This window comes from Bombus affinis, unplaced genomic scaffold, assembly GCF_024516045.1.
Source record: "Bombus affinis isolate iyBomAffi1 unplaced genomic scaffold, iyBomAffi1.2 ctg00000293.1, whole genome shotgun sequence".
Lineage (NCBI taxonomy): Eukaryota > Metazoa > Arthropoda > Insecta > Hymenoptera > Apidae > Bombus > Bombus affinis.
Window position 1 is genome coordinate 61,755 of NW_026108979.1, and position 16,667 is coordinate 78,421.

Here is a 16,667-nt window from a genome sequence, read left to right on the forward strand (position 1 = left end):
GGAAAAAATGTGTATGCCAAGACAAGATATTTTAAAAAATATAAATGGTTATCATATAAAAATATAAAAATATAAAAATATAAAAGTATAAAAATATAAAAATATAACTCTAATCAATACTAAAAAATAACGCTCTTGAATTATTTAATCTCGTGCAAAAGAATTACTATAACTTATTACGCTTTGCGCTTTCAATAGTCAATCAACAGAGTTCAGTCTAACGAAGAAGTTCCCTCCTACGCTAACGAACTGTCCTGTTTTTGCGTCCAGGCTTTCAGGACATAAATTAAAATATCGTACATAGGCACAGCGTAACAGCGGCTTAAATTTAAGTTACAATAATAATCTTAAAAAAAAAAAAAAAAAAAAAAAAGAATGTAATAATGCATGGCTATGTCGTACCGTCGCGTATCGGTACTTTTGCCTGTATCCACCCTACAATCAGAATTCAGCGTTTATTCTGGAAAAAAATCATGTAAAAAAAAAAAAATATGTAAAAAACCTGGAATTAATAAACAAAGATTTAAAAAAATCAACAATTAAACAAGGGATTGAGATGACCAACCCCGGTCACGCTGCGAACTTCGAACGCGGAAGAGTGGAGCCGTGGCCATGATGGGTGATTCCAGGAATCGGTCGCGTATGGCAGGATCTGCCATGCTTTACCGATCCCAGCCGCGCCGATTTCCGTCAACAGGCACAGTAACGGAGATATTTGGAACAGAAGCAGCCGCATATTCGTCTATCTGAAATTAAAGAGATGATTTCATGTAGAAGATACAAATTCGTTCCCTGATATTGAAATGCCGAACACGAGGAAAATGAGACATGCAAATGACAAAGTCGATGACCAATAGGAAGATGACATAAACAATTGTAGATTGCAAGGAAAATTTTGAAAAATGATACGTGTTCTAATAATAGAATATAAATGATAAAAAGGAGAATGTAATTGCCATTCTTCTATGTATTTTAATTTATGAGACGTAACTTCTGAATGACCTGTAATAGCTTTAAATACATTTACTGGAACTGGCCAAGCATAGAAAAAGGAGGCTTAAAAGAGAAAAAAAGGGAATAGATGAAATCGTAAATTATCAGTCTAAATGATAATGTGAAACCATGAAAGCACCACTATGAATATAAAATGATCCGCACTACTATCTACTTCATAGTATACTCTATACGTTTAAAATGCTTCATTAGAAGCTTAAATCTATCAAAATACAGCTCCTAGGGAAATGTAAACTTTCACATGAACACATAATATCGATTTTCTGATTGAAACGTATAGGCAGATATATACTAGCATAAACCACCTTCGGCATTTGGCTGCATGGTGCAGCACTACTCTCTCTGGGATATCCTAGCCATTTTCGGCATTTGGCCGTATGGTGTAGCACTAGCTCTGTAACATAGAAAACCATAGGCGTCAGTTCTTGTTATTTCCTCTCTGATATATGTTTACTTTAATGTCACTTATTCAGGCGCTTGATATATTGTCGGAATGAAATTTTAGTAATGTGCAAGTAATTTTGAGTAGATTAATAAAGTATAATAAGATATTAGATTCATGTATGTACATTACATATTAACGAAATTGAAACTATGTTTTCAAGTGACATCAATCTTTATGTCTAGTATATACATGTGTATTGATCTATAAGTCAGTGTTAAAATAACAAATAAATGGCAGAAGAAGGAAAGAAGATTTCCTTCGGTTTTGCGAAATCTATTAAGAAACCTGTGTTAAAAAATGCTATTCCACAAGAAAAAAAGAAAGTTGATTACATTGAATGCCTTGATGAGAAAGGTATTAAAGTAATAGGGTGAGTTCAAAAAGTAAAATTTTTAATCAAGAAACATATAACTTCAACCTATCCTATAAAAATCACCAATAGCGGAATATATATATTTGAAAACAATTTTTTTATTTCAGTGAGGAAGAAAAAAAAGATGAACCTCTAATTATTCCATTACTAGGTTCAAAAACCTGGCATGATAGATTTGTTAATAAAATAGATGTAAACATTTTCCTTCCGAAGGCAGATAAGGAAAAGGTAGGAGACGCTAGTGTTAACGAGGCAAAATCAAAGCTATCTAATGGAAAAACATCGCCAATAATATCAATAAAGAAAGAGCCAGTTGAAGATAGTGAAAATAAAGTTGTTACTTTAGAAGAGCAAGCGACAAAGGAAATCATTGAGGAACTTAAGTCAAAGAATAAATATGAAACTAAAACAAATGATTTAACTTTACCTTTAGTAGAAGATGAATCATTAAGAGGCAAAGAACAGGTACGTTATCAACATATTGATGTGCGATGCACAGATGTGTTACATTTGCATATTATAAATATCGTTTTGTATTTTTCAGTCTACGTTAGAAGATTATGAAAAAATTCCTATTGATGCTTTTGGTGTAGCAATGTTACGGGGAATGGGATGGCAACCAGGAAAGGGAATTGGTTGAAATGAAAAGTATGAATTTTACTCTGGATTAAATTAATTGTATGTATTTAATACATCACTTATTGGAAAGTAAACAGAGAACATCATTTTTTATTTCACAATCGTTCATTCTAACTATTACAGATTAGTAGCAGCTGTCATACCAGAATTACGACCAAAAGTAGCATCGCAGAAGAAAAATACAGATTCCAAAAAAGAAGAGGAAGAAGTTAAAATCGAGAAAGGAACACTTGTGAAAATTATAGCTGGAAAACAAAGTAATAATTATAGTCAAATAGAAGGATTCGATGATGATGCTGGAAGGCTCATAATAAAACTAGCTCTTGGTGGAAATATAATATCTGTAAATGAATTTATGGTACAGCCAGTGACTAAATCAGAATATTCTAAGAACTCAAAAGTTCAAAGTTAATATGAAGTGTTAGTTTTTCATTAAGGGACTTTTAAGAAAATAAATTTGAATTGACATATACGTATAAAGACATAATCGGACATGTAGAAAAACTAATTCAAGAGTACCTGTAAGTGTGTTGTTGCATGCAATTTTTTAAAGGTCCCTTCTATTTTTATACAAAATATGATAAATGTAGAGGTTTTAGCTCTCAGTATTTTATGGGATTAATTTCAGATACAAAAAAGTATGAGGAATATAAGGACAAGGAATCCAAGGGACTCGAGCAAAAGATGGATAGAAAAAGATCAATGTCCCCTGACCCCGAAGACGGTGAAGATGGTGACAAAAGTAGTAATAAAAGAAAGAAAATCGGAAGTACGATGCACAATAAGAACAAGTATGATAAAGTGGGGGATAAAAAATCAGAAAGACGAAAAAGGCGCTCCGAATCTAATGATGACAGCGATAGTGATTCTGAAAAGAAGAGACGGAGAGAAAGAAGTAACTCTAATAGGAATGATTCTTATAAATTAAAAAGATTGAAAAAGTCAAAGAAACATAAGAAGCACGATTGTTCATCTGAAAGATCAAGTAAAAAACATAAAAAGAAAGACAAAGAAAGAGAAAACGTTAGAGATAAGAAACCCAGAGATTACGCAGACAGAAAGAAACACAAAAGACGAGAAAGATCAAGATCTCGATCATTTAGTAGGCAGTAATATTTTCCAGGAACGTATTCGGTCATTTTACTTTCAAGATAAATTGTACAATTTTATTTATACAGATTTTATAATAAAGTGTATTTTTACAAAATATTATATTTCTTTTCTTACCCTTAACTGAAAATTACATTTAATTATAATATGTAATAATGTTTACAATTACATCAAAGTTAATGTCCTAAACTTTATCAATAATTATTAAAAATCCCCGCGTATTGTTTACGTAATGTTGATATCGAGTAGTAACATACATAACCTCAAAGAACATTATGATACTTACGAACATCGCTAAACAAGTAGTGCGAACGATGTCGAGTAAGTATTCACTATGTATAAAGTATTTATAGGTAAAAAGTATGGGAAATATATAACCGAGTGTATTTAACTTTTCCAACATTTTAGCATTTCGCTTGGCGTTGGTACAACTTCAAGTAAATGAAGTAAAAAGCAAAAATGTAGAGCGGGCAGTTTCCTACATTTCCAGCGCGAAAGAGCATAATACTGATATTATCGCTCTTCCTGAATGCTTTAATTCACCATATGGAATACGTAATAATTTGTTTCTTTTTCTAATAATTTATTATATGTATAACAACTATATAGAAAAAAGTAAAAGTAGACAAATTACCTTATCGTTTATACTTCCATAAAGATTGTGAATTGACTCGAGAATATAGAATTTCCCCACTTTTATGATTATCGTGATTTTTGTATAAATATATTTTTTAAGATACTAATAATTAGGTATTTATAAACTAGTATTATCAATTATTTTGTATTTATAATTCCACCTATAGTAGTTAAAAATTAAAGTTAGTTAAAATCTAACTTTATGTTTCAAAAAGTACTAGCAAAGTCGTTAAGTAACAAGTCACTGGTACTAACCCAAATAGCATGATTGTAATTAAACAAACATTTCTAAATATTCATTTTTCATCTTGAACCTGTAGAAACAATTTATTATATGTACTATTATCTAAGTAATTATATATTTAAGTAAATCGAAATATAAAATTTAGTTATTTTAATAATTTAAAAAATAAAAAATTGACAAGCATTTCAACCTAATTTATAGTTGGAACAAAGGACAGTTATTTTTCATTAATTGAAATATTGCAATGCAGAATAGTTTCCAAAATACGCCGAGAGTATTCCTGATGGTGAAACGAGCGTTGCTTTATCGAAGACAGCTAAGGAAAACAGCATTTATGTAGTTGGTGGTACGATACCTGAAATAGAGGGCGATAAATTGTACAATACCTGCTGTACTATTTGGGGTCCCGATGGAACTTTGATAGCAAAACACCGGAAGGTAAATAATATACCTCCATGTGGCTTTGAAATTGAAAATATCGGGGTGGAGAAAGTGACTCTATCTAGGAATAATTTAGGAATATACATATGTACATACGTGTACTATAACCAATTCTATAATTTAAAAAATATGTTATAGGTTTATAAAATACGTTTTGATACGAGAAACATACATTTTTGTCGTAATATAATATATAAGTTTTTGTACAATATATTTGTTTTGTAATATAAATTTTTCACATACGAAAAAACTTATTTTTTCTTAAAAAATATTCCTTCTCAAATATTATTAAATGATAAAACTTTTTAATAAAAGAAAGTGATAAAAACGCTGTCAGTTATTAAATAAAAAACAATTAAAGTTTAAAAGTTCGTAACATTGATGTTAAATTACAAAAGTTACAGCAATAGAGTTAGCAACTATATTTTTATGTTATTAGATACATCTATTCGACATCGACATTCCCAACAAGATTACTTTCCGAGAGAGTGATTCACTCAGTCCTGGTGATTCCCTAACAATGTTTGATGTGAAGGGCTGGAAAATAGGTATTGGCATTTGCTATGATATCAGATTCGAGGAAATGGCACGCATTTATCGGAACAAAGGTACAGTAGCTTAATCGAACAATACTTAACTAGCAGGAAAGTAACTATCTTTCTTAAATATATTCTATATAAAATATAATCAATATAATCTGTAACTCTGTATAAAAAGGAGCTTAATTTAAAAAACCAGTATATTCGCTGAAAATGAAATAAATAAAAGAATTAGAAGCACGACAAGAGGACTGTTCTCGCATATTCATAAATTATGGAATGTGGACTGTGCACCTACAAAGTTAACTAAGATTCAGTGGTCTCATATTTCCCGTTTCTCTGTGTTAGGTTGCCAAATGCTGATATATCCGGCGGCATTCAATATGACCACTGGACCACTGCACTGGTCATTACTTCAGCGTTCCAGAGCGAATGACAATCAATTATACGTCGCCTGTATATCACCGGCTCGTGTTCCTTCAGCAAGTTATGTCGCATGGGGACATACACAGTTGACAAATCCCTGGGAGAAAATCCTTTATGATTTGGAAACTCAGGAAAATATGATGGTCACCGATATCGGTAATTTCCAGCTTAACATTAAAAGCGAGAAATCCATGATGTAATTAACTTTTAGTCTCGTTGGTTTATCGTTTTTCTTTTCTCTCAGATTTGAAAGTTGTTGAGGAAGTAAGGGCTCAGATACCTACATTTTCTCAAAGACGTACGGATTTGTACGACACTGTCTATAAAAAGGAGTAACTCTACACTGAAACAGAAAATGTTTTCTCATAATATTTCTACTACAATACCGTTTTTTTTTTTTTTTTTTTTTTTTATGAATTATTACTAATTACTTATCATTTGTACTAAATGAATAACTCAATTAAGAAAACCAAAATGTTATAAATGATAATCTGTATATCTTGTGTATCAATATGTAACTGGATATTGTAATAATATTGGAATGTCTTTGATCAGGGATATGATAAAGAACACGCGAAGACTACATTCTTTTGAACATCTTTAATATCCATCATTTATAACATTAAACATCTTTTTAAATATTTAGATAGATTAATACGTAACTCTTTATATATATAAACATTAATTTGCAGTTACAAGCTTAGAGAAATTGGTCGATTAATATTTATAGATCGGCTGTCTTGATGAAAGGCTTAAAGAAAGCAAAAACATAACAATGTCGCAAATATAATTTATAGTTTAACTTCTTTCTTGTATCTGTCTGCCTTTCACGATGTTTTACCAATTACAATAAGTAATTTCGACTTCTTTGCGCTCCGTTTTAACGCATTCGAGACGGAAAGAAATTCATATCAATCAGTAGGCATAATATATATATAACTGTACATAATACATTATAGTATAACATAGTATATAATTTTATATTTTAAAAACATGAGGCATAAAATTTAAGATTGTCATCGATTTAAAATTAAAATATGAAAAGGATATTCCAGAGAGAGAAAAGCACAGTATCATTCTAACAAAACATTCAGATCGTACTGACACCCAGGAATCGTATTACAATAAAATCTCGGTCTCGAATGAATTAACATGAACGATTAACATGAAACACACTTGCGGCTTAAACACCTTCGATATCGAGGAAATTCAAACTTTACAAATAAAAGCAGCCTGTTCCTCTTTCCACCACAGACTCTCATACCATATCCGCTCTTATCCAGGCTTTTACTTGAAATCTCTGTCTATTTACAATTTAAATTTACCCGGACCACTCGTTGAATCGGCAGCCCTTTATAAATATATAATGAACCCAGAACATATACCTGTGCCCCTAGCTGGTATCAGCTCTAGTAACGTTCATACCGGAACTTTCATACGACGCCAATTTGTCACGCGTGAACATCGATTCTTTCAGGGGTCACGGCTTTATGGGATTATATCCTTTAAAGTAATTAAAGTGATACTAATGATACAGAATTTTTTACAAATATTTAATATGTCCATAAAATAGGAAGTTTCGTGCTCTCTTATTTTATATTAATTATAAATTAATAAGTTTTACATTTGTTATCTATAGATTTAATAAATTATTAAAATTCCATGAAGACATATTCTGGAACACATTAGAAGATTTTGCTGTAATTTACAACAGATGCTCCGAGTACGAACAGGCAGTAGACGAACAAATAGAAATTCAGGCTATTGTGGTAGTATAGCTCACGTGGGATTTTAAGCTCGAATTGGACTTAAACGTTACGATCGTCGTGAATAATTACGATATATATCCTGTACGACGAGCAGAGAATCTTAAATTATTAACGGCAATTCCTTTGTGCAAAGTGCAATTTTATTAACGGCCTGTAACGAATGAACGGCTCGTTTTGAATAAAGTTTACATTTAGAAAGTAAACACAGAAACACATTTTAAGAAACTAAGATATCGAGTTCTACTTGTAAACATCAAGTGCTCTTCGTTTGAGAAGATTACGAGTCTCTTCTTCGATAACGACATTAATTAAGAAGTTTCGATACCGTTTATGACATTAAGATCTCATTAGTAAAGTTATATCATTAAAATCCTACTGTTCCTAGAGAATATATATAGTTAAAACTTCCAGAGGATCAACAGGTAAAGATATTGTTGATAAAAGCATTGTTAGTGACAACTGACTGTAATCGATATCTGCTGGGTGAAGTTGTGTGTTCTGAGAATCTGTGTTAATGCAAGGATTCTGTTACAAATCATCGACTAAAGAGCCACCGGGCACGTCCGACCGATCGATCGATACCACGAACCTTGAATGAATTAACGCTCAAGGTGGAACGGATTTAATAGATCGGGTGTTAGTGTAATTTGACACTTTGTTTACACTTGCTTTATGCAAACAAAGTTTGTTGATGTTCCGAACTCGATGGTTATAAGATCTTATTGAAACTCCAGTATTTCACCCGCACGGTACGACACTTTGTTGATGATTGTCCTTGTATGTTGTTGATACTCCCCATCAGCCGTTAAATTTTGTTCGTCTATCGTACTTTTCTAGTCAGAGGTTTTCCCTGATGTTTTTCCCTACTGTCTAAGTCATCAGGTTTGCAGCTCGGGGAGGACAGATAATTCGGAATTTCCCAAAGGAAGGAGAGGTGTCGTCCGAGCCATAAAGGGACGGTCACTCAAAATGCCGAATAGATTCATTTAAATAATTATGAGAAACAAGTAAGTTTTGTAACCACAAGTTTTCAAATGTTATAGTTTGAATCTGTTCTTATAATTTTAAAAAGACCTTACAGCCAGGATCTCTAAAGAATTCGATGAAAATTCTCATGAGACATCAATTGAAACAATTAAACGCAACAGAGAAAGGGTATAATCATATAATTCCTCCCCATTTCAAAATTCATTCATATACATCGATGTTTCTTTTCATATTTGTTTTATGTGTGAAGAATACGTATTTATTGGCATCAAAATATTTTCCGTTTCAATTCCTGGTCATTTTAGATCGAAACTTCCAAATATCGTTGATTAAAAATTTTTTAATTTTTAAAATGAAAGGCACTAATTAGAGGACAAAAAGTTGTTTCAATTATTTGAACATTCTGCTTCATTCCTACAATAACATATTTTATTTTAAATGAAAACAAGAAACAATACTATTGTGTATAAGTTTAACGGAGTGACACAGGTGATTTGTAGCTAACACTGTAGCTAACATAGTTTCTGCAATATACCCTCTAATCGAGTAGAAACAAGGGGATTTTAGAAATTTCTATTAACCGACAGTATTGTCAACAAGTTTTAACAATGACTGAAGGTTGCAAAATTAAATATAAAATGATTTATTAATAGCATATGCAGTGTTAAATTTGTAAATAAGCAGTTTATCTTTTAAGAATAACAAAGACACCAGAAAATAAAGATAATATTCTAATTATATTGCAAACTAACGAATAATGTAAAGAATTTATTTTTGTTATCTATATCACAGATTTTAGGTAAAATATTAATTTACTTATTACTAGGAGATTGAATTTGAAATATAATTATAATTTATAAGGGACACCTTTAAACTAGCAGATATTTGGTAGCAGTTCTCTAGCCTTTGTACAATATAACACAGTTCGGTTTAATTGAGTTTAATCCCTTTGACCAGCCAGTTTCCAATTTCATTAATGGCATAATCTCCTGACAATTTCATACCCTTCAAAAGAAACACGATTTTCTATTATTGTTTTACAATCGCGGAATATGATCAGTGTTTCAATTAAGCTCCACTGTTCTAATTTCCCGTCTACGCACGATGTGGGTACACCGTTTTTTTGTTGTTTTTAGATACAAGTGACGAGAAATTATGAAATGATATTTTAAATTTAAACTGATTTCATTCATCGATTTATTGTAGCGACAATGGTAACTTGTTTAAATAAAGATTTTATAAATAAAATATTTAAGGTCTAAAATAATAAATTGACACATGTGAAAACATTAAAGCTGTTATCCTTATTCATGGTCTTGTTGCAACGTGTTTAACGAGCGTAACGTAGGCGTGAAAACGAAAACGTTGAGACTCTTGTGGCGTAAAAAGACTGAATTCCTCATAAAAATACAAGAAACGAATACAAGAAACGTGCACATGGTTTATTCTCGACCTTGGATACGTAAAACCAAAAAAAAAAAAAAAAAAAAAGAAAAAGAAAGAAAAAAAAAGAAAAAAAAAGAAAAAAGAAAAAAGAAAAAGAAAAAGGAACAAAAATTTTTATTGGTTTATTAACGAAACCCATTGTATCATTTTTACTACTCTATATAAAACGTAGAATCATATACTGACGAATGTTATTTCGAATTTCTAACTTCAGAACGATAATTACATATTTGTAATTACCAATACGTGGTAGTAGCATTAAAAATACGGAATATTCAACGAGATGAAATATAGGTAAGGTATTTAAAAGAAAAAAGATTGAAACGTTCGATGTAAAACGATGAAATTAAATGATTGGATTTGAAAACTTGATTCGGTTTAATAAGTCGATGAAAAAAGTATTCATCCTATGAAAAAAGAATTCATGTTCCTGTCGATATATCAACGACGCGCGCCGTTACTTCCGACTGCTCTGCAATTCAAATGCAGTACTCGAATATACATGGCGAAAGAAATGGAAATTGAGCAATTTAAGGGAACGAATTACTCTCGCGTCCGCGTAACTTCAAAATGTTTCACGTGTCCGTGTTTGCGAAACGAAATTCGTCGTTGTCCAATTAACACGCTTGCAGATGCTACATTCACTTTGTTGCATATAGGGCTTAAATATATGAACAAATAGAACGGAGCAACTGTCATTAGCGTAATTTTAACGCGTTAAAATAAATTAATACATAATTTCGTCATTTACGTTTATTACGTTGGTCTACGTTTTTTCATCTACGTCATCTACGGCATCTACGCGAATCTTATTAATTACGTCTTTGGCAGTGTTCGTTGCTATAAATGAAACTTAATAGTTGTTGAAACCGCTCGAAAGTCGTGTTCCTAAATCATTCCCTCGTCTCGTATCGTGTTCATCAAATGGAAAAGGAGATTGTGTTTTAATGAAATCGCTTGTTACTATCAATCTAGCTGTGTCACTCGCATAGGAGAAGAAAGTGAGGAAGGAGAAAAAAATTAAGGTAAGGTCATCAATGAGCAAAATGTTTAATGTAATTAAAATTGTAATTAAAATTGAGTCCGCTGCAACCCTCATGACATTTAAAATTCCATACGTATATTGTTATACGTAACATTGCCATATTAAATATATTCGATCAAACAGGTATGTTCAATAAACATTCGATCTCGTTCCCTGAAAGCTGTTCCTGGATATCTGGTTGGATACTTTGCGCACGGAAATACAGAGTGTCAACAGTAACAAACCCTCTATGTAGTGTTTTTGCTTTGCTCTTTTGAACAGGTAGATAACATTTTGCTTCGAAAAACGGATATATATTCCACGGATATGCACATACAGAGTATGTGTATAGATATACACATTGATATACACCTTTGTACAAAGTGTCAAAAAAGTATTTATCGCGGTTTTTTTTTCAAGCCATTCTACACCTTCGATTTGATGAAAATTGGTTAAATAAGTGTAGCGCAAAATTGATCTTGACCACAATTTTCAGTGTCAAATTGTTTTTCTATTGCATCATATAGTGCTCATTAGAAAGGAGAGTTCCGTTCTTTTAGCAAAAATGTTTGAAATTTCATTAATACTTAGACTGATTAGATCTTATTCATATTTTAAGGTCAAATATGGAATACAATAACATCAATACTAATATCTACTTTTTTGTGCGAATTACTTTATATTTCAATCTTCCTTGATATGCAGTGACAAGCAAAAGTGTAAACACAGCCCGTTGATTTTACGTAAAAAGCGAATGTCGAAGGTATAATGAGAAAAGAGCATTATTATTTGAAGAGCATTCCACAAAATAATTTACCTAAATAGTAGTTAATTCTATTGGATATAATAAACGTGAAGTAGTACTAGTGGACGAAATACTATGTTGAAACCTTGATTCGACGAGTATAATTAATGTGCAAAACTGTAAACATGGTTTGAGATGTCCATTTTTGTAAAATGTTTTGTACATTATTAATGTTAATGAAAATTAACTATTACATTTCGTTAATAATAACTTGTAGTTATTGTAGTACTGTTACCTAATCTTTACCGATCACTTGAAAAATTAGTCTTTTACATTTATGTGTTTACTTTTTTCGCTCGTCACTGTACATGTTTAAGTCAGATATGAAATATCTGGCGTATTCCAGCGGCTTTCATTAAATCTAAGATGTTGATATCCTTAATATTGAGAATGTTGTTAGTAAAGTAACTATTTCTATCCAAAAACAAGATATCTTTGAGACAACGTGAATTTTCGTTCCAATTTTCTTAACTTACAAGTATAAAATTTTCATCGCATGATACAATCTATCCTACAAAGTTCTGGCACACGACGAAGCTGAGAACATAGATCTTCTTCAAATATTATTTTTCTCACTGCTTCGTGTGGAATTTCTACTCGACGAGATGTTATTAAACGCTCAAAAGCTTATTATTAAACGATAACATACTTTTTCCTACATGAATGAACATGAAAGACGTCGAGTGAGGAATTAGAACAATTGTGGATGGTTGGAAACTATTATGCTGCGGTCTACCATTCGTTTTTGCCTATATATACCACGGAACAAAGGATAATTTTCACCGAATTCATGCAGAGCAGATTTTCTAAGTTTTACTGTATATGATTACACCAATTATATTATATTATGTTATTACGATGTTATCTAATTAATTGTTGTCTATTTGTTTTGATACTTATATTAACCATTATTTATAACATAATATACTAGATACAATTAGTATACACAATTAGTATAAGGATTAGTATAAGAAATTTTAAACAGCTTTTTTCAAAAGAACGAATCATTTACGATCCAGGGGTTTTCTGGAAGAAGAGAAACTTTCGTTTCTCGTGATGAGTACTTTATGATGCAATAAAAAATTTTGTCTGAAAATTATACTCAAGATCAATTTCATGATCCATTTTCTCTAACAGATCTCCATCTTCCACAGCTATAACAAATAATTTTTTGACACTCTATACATTTAACATCGATTATAATTCTGATAATTGAAACACCGAACATCAATGTGTTTATTCACTACGCCAACACAGATAACAATTAACATTGATATATAATATATATTTGACGATATATATGTGAAAGAATAGAAATTTCATTTAATCGACTATATGACCATACTCGGTTAAGTACCAACAACGACTATCTATCAACCTTATCTTACTTCCTCAAAGATATAGAAAGACTTAAAAAATTTCAGCCATGTGATTTGGTCCTTTAAAATTTAGAAGTAATATAACGATAAAATACCATCAAAACCTTTAAATTTCCAATATTCAAGAGAAACTTGAAATCTCGTTTATTTACTCAGCAACAAAATCTTATTTACCTTCAGAGAACCTATACAATTTTTGCACAGCTCGATATCTCTCCTTTAAACAAAACATCAAAGTATGTTGTTCCTAACTTCAAAGGGTTCAACTCAATTTTTTGATCAATTTCTCTCGTCCTATACGCTCGTTTCAAAGCTTATAATACCATCTACACCTTTGCCTTGTGTTCCATCCATGGTTCCTATGCATGCAATTTTATTATTATCGTTCCAAAGGATCTTCGCATTTCTGTTTCGCTCGTGATAGGTATTCACATCTGTTTTACCGTGCTGTTTCATCTTCTGCGAACGATATGGTCGGAAATGATATGACGTTGAATACGCACAGGTCGTTAAACGAGAATTAATTCAAGATAGATTCAAACGGAGTTAATTAAGTGATCCCAATTCCACAGCCTTGGGGGCTGAACGCGTTTTCCTTCCGAACGGTTCGCTCGTGTCGAGCGATGCAAATTTCAGCAAGTGTTTCACCAGCACGTGTTTACTATTAAATTTATTTATTTCTTTTTTTCTTTTTTTTTTTGATTTTTTTTTTTTTTTTTTTTTTTTTGGCTCGGTTACCTTCAAAGTATATTTGCGTATTTCTTGAGCGATTTTTAAGGTATTATTTCTTATATTATTGGAAACAGTAATAATTTTTAGATTAGTAACAAAAGGTACATTTAAATTTTATACAAATTTTAAGGAAATTGGCATAGAGAAATACCAAATTACTGACATTCCTTGTAGTATGTTATTTTAATTTTACGTAATAAAATAAGGTGTTTCAATTTGAATTCATTAAATGCTGTCTTAAATATTCAATTTGAGAATTCTTTGGAGAAAGTCGAAAAAGATTTAGAACTATTCCCTAATCGATAAATAAACGCTTCAAGAATTGAGAACCACTGACTCAGGGGAACTCAGTTAATCGAGTAATACGAATAGTTCCGTGATACTGCAGAAGCCATTTACTACGTTCGCCTAACATGATTTTATCGATAAAAGAGAGATCACTACTTCTTCCCTATACTTGATACGTAAAAATAAAAATCTTAAAAAAAAGAAAAAAAAGAAAAAAACTCGTTGCCGAACATTTATTTTCGTTCTTTCTGATACAAAAAGACCATTTTTGTAGTCAGAAACTTAACCGAGCAGCTTTCTCAACACACCGAAATTCGAACATTTATTACACACTTCTTATTCGGAGACAATGAGAGGAAAAAGATTATAAGATTCTATGGAAATATTATGTTAGAAGAAAGCTGTCAGTACCTAATAGGGTGGTCCTTCTATAGTACACACGTATACCTATAATAGCACAATAATAGATTACAACGACTACAACATTTATACGTATTTATCCGATAGTTTTTAATAAACTATGAGTTCCATTTAGTCACATTTAACAATCTAACAATATAGTCCCCCCATATCTAATTTATTCCTTAACTCATAAAATACGTGCTTTAGCATATAAACAAAGCATAGTATAGTGAATGTTACAACTAAAAGAAGATAAAAGAACATACTTTTTGCTTCAAATAATTAAGATAAAATTTAGATACGGAGCTTTCAGCTTATGAAAGTCGAAGAGAAGATATATATTCCATTTGGTCATATTCTATTTAAATTCGTAACTACTCGTTCCATTTACATATTAACAAAACATTTTTATCGACAAGCTACCTAACAGAAAGACCTTTTTGTCACTCTAAATTGCCTCAAAAGAAAATCCCTTGTCAAACATACCATGTTTCTCGTACGAAAATCCAAAAAGGATTTTCCAAAAAGATATATTCAGTGAACCATGGTTCGTGACTGGTGAGCTTGAAAAGAGATGAAGCGTTGAAGCGTCAAAGTTGATATTCCACCAAGCTCTCGACCCTTCTATCTCAATAATCCTGATCAAAATTCGAATGAACTACCCAACGAAACGATCACCGTTTTCTATAGAATCTCTTTAAGCATTCTTCATTAAGGAATCGTCAGATTTTACCCCATTACGTTCTTCCATCACAATCTTCGTAATGACGAAGAAAAATATAAAAGCTTTTAAAACCCGACAGCGCTGTCATTTTCTAAAAACGTCGTCTTTATACTCCTGATGACCACGAGCACATCCGACTACCAAATATAAAATGCATTGTGAGTGTGTCATCAGCATAATTTTCGTGAAAAGAGCAATTTTTCTTGATAACTATAATTTGTAACATAGATTAAAATCGCTGATTTGATCCCTCTGATATTGTTGTCTTATGAGAGTTTCGCCTGGTCTTAATTGGTTCTGTTGATTCTTATCGTTGTGAAAAGTCGATTCGCTATACATCTTTTGTATAGAGAACTATTATGTGATGTAAGAGTGTAATGTTGTAATATTTGTGATCCTTACTTTATTAATTTTGTCACTGAGCCGTTCTTTGGTTCGTTGAGCAGTTCATGTTCCCTACTTGTTTCGCTTGGTACTTTCATAATTTTCGCAATTACAATAAAAGATTTAATTTCTAATAAGTTAAAGATTTGATCCCTTGCTTTATGATGTACGAGAACCTTTGAACTAACAACTTTGAAGTGACAACTGAACGAGAAATGACAAGCTTTCATTTCAATCTATATTTAAGATATTTAATATTTAATCGGTTTTCGTGACACCGAATAAATAATAAATAATAAATTTGAAGGGAAAAAACAAGAGATTAAGAAAAAATTCTAAAAGAGACACAAATCAGTAGTATTATTTTATATTACTTTGCGAATTACTTTTCAAGCATAAAAATAGTTTGACGGTCACTTGTAGTTCCTTCCTTGCCATTTCATTTATTAAATTCGTTTAATTTCGTAAAGAAAATAGCCACTCGTGGCGAGTTTCGTGTCTAAAATAGAATTTTGTCATACAGGCTGGTTGGTAATTGATAGTACAAGCGGAAAATTGGTGATTCTACTCGAAAAAAGAAGTCGAAAATATAGAATAAAAATTTTTCGTTCGAGACTTTATTTTCGAGAAAATCGACTTTGAATTTTTGATCGGTATGCGTGCAACGCGTGCAACGCGTGCAACATATTGGAAGGGTTTATCAACATAACGTCAATCGAAACAAATAATCTACAATAAAATCCGTTATAACGAAACGTGATAAAGTGCACGCGTACCGAGCGAAAATTCAAAGTCGATTTTCTCGAAAACAAATGAAAAATTTGTATATTTTCGACTTCTTTTTTTTACCAGTTACCAAC

General features: G+C 31.4%; 3 protein-coding genes across 21 annotated transcripts in view; 2 read left to right on the top strand and 1 right to left on the bottom strand.

The window, feature by feature from the left end:
* The window catches only part of LOC126927889 (integral membrane protein DGCR2/IDD-like), a 115,201-nt gene that overhangs the window by 49,238 nt on the left and 49,296 nt on the right, over positions 1–16,667 (bottom strand). The gene's annotated exons all lie outside the window — the stretch shown is intronic.
* Positions 1–16,667, top strand: part of LOC126927883 (katanin p60 ATPase-containing subunit A-like 2) — a 73,964-nt gene that overhangs the window by 3,255 nt on the left and 54,042 nt on the right. The gene's annotated exons all lie outside the window — the stretch shown is intronic.
* Positions 1,613–3,680, top strand: LOC126927884 (G-patch domain and KOW motifs-containing protein-like). 11 transcript variants are annotated; one of them, XR_007716005.1, is made up of 5 exons: positions 1,613–1,829; positions 1,940–2,297; positions 2,377–2,510; positions 2,595–2,992; positions 3,078–3,680. XR_007716005.1 is itself a non-coding variant. In XM_050743859.1 (4 exons), exons 1-3 carry the CDS (start codon positions 1,690–1,692, stop codon positions 2,470–2,472), a joined length of 594 nt encoding a protein of 197 aa, XP_050599816.1. In that variant the 5' UTR covers positions 1,613–1,689; the 3' UTR covers positions 2,473–2,510; positions 2,595–2,995. The 11 variants fall into 11 exon arrangements, 1 of the variants encoding a protein (XP_050599816.1); XR_007716006.1 differs by having other exon boundaries at positions 3,100–3,680; XR_007716011.1 differs by having other exon boundaries at positions 2,595–2,878; positions 3,071–3,680.

What these genes read in the sequence shown, in the direction of transcription:
- LOC126927884 (XM_050743859.1), top strand. Translation starts at nt 1,690, where the DNA reads ATGGCAGAAGAAGGAAAGAAGATTTCCTTCGGTTTTGCGAAATCTATT. An exon ending in AAAGGTATTAAAGTAATAGG is followed by an intron (nt 1,830 to 1,939) that starts GTGAGTTCAAAA and finishes TTTTTATTTCAG; the next exon opens with TGAGGAAGAAAAAAAAGATG. An exon ending in CATTAAGAGGCAAAGAACAG is followed by an intron (nt 2,298 to 2,376) that starts GTACGTTATCAA and finishes TGTATTTTTCAG; the next exon opens with TCTACGTTAGAAGATTATGA.